We start from the raw sequence: 6,398 nt of genomic DNA, 5'->3' as shown, positions 1-6,398 counted from the left end.
TCAGTCTTCCAGGGAACCTTTGAGGTCCACAGACAACATGCCAAACAACTCACTTGGTAGTAACTTCAAAATCCAATTAGGCTTTGACAGTTAGAGAACTTGACCAAGCAACTCAGCTAAACTGCTCATCCTCCCCAATGCTTGTAGCTTCCCACAAGTGACAGTCAGTCGAATGCCCATATGAAAAAAAAAACCTAAGCTGTCAATGAAAGCCAAAAGGAAACTAACAACCAGCCTCAACTCTGCACAGCAATGCCCTTAGGTTGTAGAAAACCACAGGGATATGGGACATTGACATGAACTCAGGTGGAGAGGATACATCCATGGACCTCAGAATGTTGACCTTTATTGGCCAACCAGACAGCTCCTCTAACTGGTGGATAAATCTCAGCAACATGGGACTGAGATGCAGCTGAATAGATAAATCAGCTCAGATCGGATTCATTTCACTAATCCTTCTTATAGGTCAGGCTGCAACTTGACAAATCCAAACCCGAAATAGGTTCGGGAGAAATTGGTCTATTTCACAATTAGAAGAATGCTCCAGTATCACTGAACTGGGCTGTTGTTCATTGGACTTACACGAAATAAATAGAAAAAGATACAAGTATCATTGCTTTATTGATCATTGGAGAACTGGAGTTTGCTTGCGTTTCCTGTACAGGAACAAAGCAATCAATGAAGCAGAGATCAGACAGACAGCTGTCACAGTCAGGGCCACAATCAGGACCACCTCAGACTTCACACCTACAAAGCAATGAGAAACCAATGGTTAGTGAAGGAAACACTGAAGGAAAAATGGAAACTAGCAGTCAGCCAACTCACCACCTGGAGACCTCGCCTGCAGCCTTCGCTCAACCTCATTCAAGGACTCCGTTGCCAGGTCAGTCACCTCAGTATCCAGAATGAGCAGGGGTCCAAGTGAGGCCTCACCCTCCCACTTCAATCCAGCTTCACTCTCTGCAATATCAAACATGCCAGTTAGAGGGGGTAAAGGGAGACCTCCCACATCTAGAGGATCAATGTCCTACCAGCTTCAGGTACAAGATCCCTCCTTCCTCTGGAAAGAAATCGGAACTCCCTTGTGGCACCACAGTTACCCACATGGCAACAGGCACAAATGTCATTGTTGGATTCCTCCAATGGGGTCCAGCTAAACAAGAGAAAGTTGCTCAACCAGGTTGTCCATCACCTTTCCATACAACATCCCTCAGGAGAGAAAAGGGAACTTACACATTCTGCATCTTCTGGAAAGTACAAGCTTTGTTCATGGAATCTCTCCGATCCACTGCAGCAACTTTCAGGTGACAGGTGATGAAAATCTGAGGGATAAATTTCAACACAAGTCATTTAGTCACTCCCTCCAAACATGGAGGACCCAATGATCAGATTCCTCTTACCAAGGAACGGTCATCTCCAAAGAAGCGGAAAGCATCCAGGTCAAACCGGAGCTTGTCCAGCTCACGCTCGTCTCTTGGCAACACGAAGGTTGAAAAGGAGTCCTCAGCTTTGCTGTCCAGGAGGCAACTGGAGAAAGATTCAAAAAAGGGACATGAATTGAATCAAGTGAAGCCATTGAGATGGGACCAACTGGAGAAAGCAGAGAGCTCCTTACCCATTATAGTCAATGATGCTGTATCTCTGGGAGGAATCCTTGTCTGGGCTCAATGTAGCTACACAGTGGTCAATGTAGAGCTTCAGGGGCATGTGGTTGGTCATTGAAACAGAGGCCTCAATGTGAATGAGGTCACCCAGGTAGTAGACAGTCGAGGTGCGCTCTGTAAGCCAGTCATCTGAAGTACAAGAGGACAAGGGTTGGAGACAGTGGGTACAACTCCCAGTGGGTGAGTACAGGAAATCACTCCCCATCCACCCATCACATACCATTCATTAGGCGCAGAGAGAATGACAGATGCCCTTCTCCAGACTTGGTGGAGCTGAATGGGATCCAGGTGGGCTTGATGGGGTTACTGCTCACATTCCCCTTCCTGGAAGGACAGGAGAGTCATTTTAGGACAACTTCAGAGAACTTGCATTGGACTGAAAATTCATTAATAAAAATCACTCATCTATGACCTAAAATAATGACACTCGATGGGAACGACAGCTCCATTTGTTCTCACAATGACAGATCCATGATACTGGGGGGTGTGGTTCAGGTGGGTGGTGTAGACCAGGAAATCTCCAGCCATCTGAAAGACATCATATTGAAGCAGGGAGATCAGACCAAAAAAGGAAAATACTCTGTACAGGAGTTAAGAATGAAGTGATCCTAACAAAACAGTTCTTAGTGGGCTTGACAGGGTAGTGCTGAGTCAGTTCCCCAACTGACTAGTAAAGTTAAGAAGTGTAGACTCAGATACAGGGTCACTTGCAGTTGCCGTGATTAAAAAAAGCTTCATTCAAAAAACCATGAATCTTTGGAATTCTCTACCCGAGACAGACAAATCCTCATGGATGATATTCAAGATGGATGGATATCTTTTTGGGCATAAAATGAATCAGAATGAGATGAGGACATGGAATTTGAGGAGAAGTTTAAGCACAATCTTAAAAGCAGCTAGAGGGGCTGTACAGCATGTTGCTCTGGAGAATTAACACAAGTAAAAAGGAGAGACTGTGAGCACACGAACTAAACAAAATAAAAGTGAAGCTGTCCTTTTGGGCCATTCCCTTAACAGCCACAAGTTACAGCAATTTAGAGCTCAGAAATAAACCAGTCTTGAAGCAGGGCTGCACGTAATCCAGTTACAGGGAAAGCAGGAAATGTGGCATCAAATCTAATTTTTCATTCCGTTCATTGAAGAGTCAACCAGATTAAATAAAACTGGACTGAAACTGAAGATTCAAGTTCAGTTTAATGAGGGGCAGTAGAACTGAAAAGACTCATTAATGAGGATAAGAAAAACAGGAAAGCTTGAAGAGACCAAAGAGAAGGTTCAAAACCAATTGGGCTGATAATACAAGGTGGGAAAGAAGGAGAGACTGGATAAAACAAAAGTACAATACACAACTAACAAGATTGAAGTTTGATAATGCAGGAGACAGACAACTCAATGACATTTCACAATGTATTGGAATGAAGAGTTAGCAACAATCTACACACCCAGCTTAGAGCAAGAGTCAAGGACTCATTACCTGTAATCTGCTGCCACACTCATGGAGCCCATAGTCAAAGAGGACAGTGTGGTTCTGAGAGTAGATCCTGGTCGGCCGACAACCTGCTGTCCCCAGGGTCAGGTCAGCAGCTTTAATCAGGTGCCTGGTTCCAAATAAATCCATCTGGACCCTGACCAGCAGGTTCTGCTCTCCACACTGCACCATCACAGTCTGCAGTGGAGACACACTTCGACCCTCAGACACATGGAAACGGGAACCAAAGGGAGACCCAGTTGGAGGGACTCTCTGAGGCACAGGGGTGGCTTTCACTCTTCTCCATGGAAACCTCTGGTCTCGAAACTGTTGCCAAGTATCAGAGCAACAGACAATTCCAAATAACACCAGCACTGGGAACAAACCCCTCATTACAAAATCCCCCATGATACCAAACAACTCAACCATCGCTTCATCCACCAACCAGCTCCTTTTATACACACAACCTGCAGTCACCTGACACCAATGATCCCAGAAGCAGCAACATTGAGCCAATTAACCAGCCCCAATCTCCACAATTTACACCCAATGGCAGAACCCATGGATTCATTGCCAGGCGGGCCTATTTTATTTAGACCAATAGGAGTGACTCTGAGTTTCCCCATGTCACCTGACACAAATCAGCTCCACGATTGCTCATTTTGATGGAAACTATTCATACAATAATCTAGAATTATCTGGCCAATGTCACATTCCTGATTGTGGGATCTTGCTGTGCACAAATTGGCTGCCATGTTTCCTCCATTACAACAGCGACTACACTTCAAAAGTTGTTTTATTGGCTATAAAGCGCTTTGGGATGTCCTGTGCTCGTGAAAGGTGCTATATGAATGCAAGACTTTCTTTTTTTCAAACAACTCTCTGGTTAAGCCTCAGTTGGAGCATTGTGTCCAATTCTGGGCACCGTACTTTAGGAAGGATGTCAAAGCCTTGGAGAGGGGTCAGAGTTTCAGGATGATACCAGGAATGAGGGAATCAGTAATGTGGAGAGACTGGAGAAACTGGGATTGGTCTCCTTAGAGCAGAGAAGGTTAAGGGGAGATTTAAATCGAGGTGTCCAACATCGTGAGGGGCTTTGATAGAGCAAGTAGGGAGAAACCGCTCCCTCTGGGAAGTGGGTGGGTCACCAGAGGACACCGATTTCAAATAATTGGCTAAAGAACTCGAAAGGTAATGAAGAGAAACTCCTGCCTCCGGAGGCTTGTTCTGATCTGGAACAGATGATCTGAAAGGATGGTACAATCTGATTCCATTGGAACTATCAAAAGGCAATTGGGCAGGTACATGAAGAGAACTAATTTACAGGGTTATGGGGAAAATGCTGGGATGTGGGACGAAATTGGAGAACTCTTTTAAAGAGTCAGCACAGGCACGATGGGCCGAATGGCCTCCATCTGTAGGGTAAGATTCTATAATTGTATGATTCTAGGATACTCCACAAAGGATCAGGCTGTAACTTTGAAGTCTTGGACTGGATTGTTGTTTTCCATTTGTTTCCTACAGGAAAGCATTATGATTTTGAGAGGGTGCATCTCAGTACTTTGGCATTTAAGACGCACTGTGGATTTTCAGCCTCTGTCGCACAATGACCTCCTTCTGTGCTGGGATAGTCTATGAAATCATAGGATAGTTCAGCACGAGTCTGTGCCGGCTCTTCCGAAGTGCAATCCAGTAAGTCCCATTCCCTGGCTCTTTCCCCGTATCCGCCATTATTTCCCTTCAGGGCTTCTGTCAGTCCGGCACTGACGTCATGATGGAGCCCAATTCTGAGGCCTTAGAGTTTATTTCAAACCAGTTAAAGTTTCTCCCTATTATTTACTACCTTTTGTTGGTCCATAAGATCACCTCTTAGACAGGTCGGAAAGCCCAAGTCTCTCCCGACTTTCCTCGTAACGCAGAACCCCGCTGCTAGGAATCCACCTCGTGGTTTTTATCCGCACTGTCTCCGATGTTTGATTCTCCTCCAATGGGAGCAATTCTGTATTGGATACTTCCAACGAGGTCATCGGACCCAGCACCAAGAAGAATAGGGACTGGTTTGATGAAAATGACAAGGAGAAAGGTCAGCTCATCAGGGTCACCCGGCTCAGCCAGCCAGTCAAGAGAAAAAGACAGCCGACCGTCAAGCATGCAGCACCCTACAATGCAAACTGAGGAACATCCACAATGACTGGTGGATCACACTTGTGGAAATAACTCAACTGTACGCTGAAACTGGCCACATAAGAAGTTTCTACGAAACATTAAAATCTATCTATGGACCAGCAAATCAAATCCAAAACCCCCTGAGGAGCACCGATGGCAAGACCCTACACACCGACAAGGAGTCAGTCCTGGAACGCTGGTCAGAGCACTTTGAAACTCTCTTCAGCACCAAGTGCACAGTGCATGATACTGCCATCAAACACATCCAACAACAGCCTGCCAAAGAAGAACTGGGTGAGAGCCCAACTCTGGAGGAAACTGTGACCGCCATCAACTAGACGAAGAACAACAAAGCCCCCAGAGCCGGTGGAATTCCACCCGAAGCCTTAAAACAAGGTGGCCCTGCCCTCTACACCAAGCTCCAGGAGTGTTTCACGGCCTGCTGGGGACAGGGCAGGATTCCACGGGATGTTCGTGCTACCGTTATCATCACCTTGTACAAAAACAAAGGAGAAAAATCAGACTGCTCCAACTACCGTGGGATCAGCCTCCTTTCTATTGCTGGGAAGATCCTGGCTGGAATACCTTTGAGCAGGCTTGTGCCTACCATTGCGGAAGAAAACCTCCCAGAGAGCCAGTGTGGTTTCAGAGCAAACAGCGGCGCCACAGACATGGTATTTGCACTCAGACAATTACAAGAAAAGTGTCTTGAGCAAAACAAAGGCCCATACGTCACTTTCGTCGACCTCACCAAGGCATTCGAAACTGTGAACAGAGATAGACTTTGGAAAGTCCTGGTAAAACTTGGATGTCCACCCAGGTTCCTGGCCATGGTGAAGCAGTTTCATGAAAATCAGTACGGACAAGTCAAGCAAAACAACGACCTCTTGAGTCCCTTCCGTATCTCCAATGTGTGCTGGCCCTGACCCTATTCACCATCTTTTTCAGCATGATGCTGCAAAGGGTGCTGCATGCTTGACGGTCGGCTGTCTTTTTCTCTTGACTGGCTGGCTGAGCTGCAGAAGGCAACGGAAGACCTTGAGGAGGGAGTTTACATTCACTGCTGGACTGATGGAGATCTTTTGAACCTCAGGCGTCTT

The 6,398-nt window shown here is 46.0% G+C and overlaps 1 protein-coding gene across 1 annotated transcript; it reads right to left on the bottom strand.

The window, feature by feature from the left end:
• Positions 1-625: 625 nt before the first annotated feature.
• Positions 626-5,159, bottom strand: LOC137357459 (zona pellucida sperm-binding protein 3-like). Its single transcript, XM_068023805.1, has 11 exons — positions 4,999-5,159; positions 4,694-4,919; positions 3,139-3,459; positions 2,077-2,192; positions 1,885-1,988; positions 1,616-1,793; positions 1,401-1,527; positions 1,234-1,322; positions 1,045-1,153; positions 826-958; positions 626-747 (listed from the first exon to the last, which is right to left on the bottom strand). Exons 1-11 carry the CDS (start codon positions 5,157-5,159, stop codon positions 626-628), a joined length of 1,686 nt encoding a protein of 561 aa, XP_067879906.1.
• Between the last annotated feature and the right edge of the window lie 1,239 nt (positions 5,160-6,398).

This window comes from Heterodontus francisci, chromosome 48 (genome assembly GCF_036365525.1).
Source record: "Heterodontus francisci isolate sHetFra1 chromosome 48, sHetFra1.hap1, whole genome shotgun sequence".
Classification (NCBI taxonomy): Eukaryota; Metazoa; Chordata; class Chondrichthyes; order Heterodontiformes; family Heterodontidae; genus Heterodontus; species Heterodontus francisci.
The sequence above is the reverse complement of the archived record's forward strand: the minus strand, read 5'-3'. Positions and strand labels throughout refer to the sequence as shown.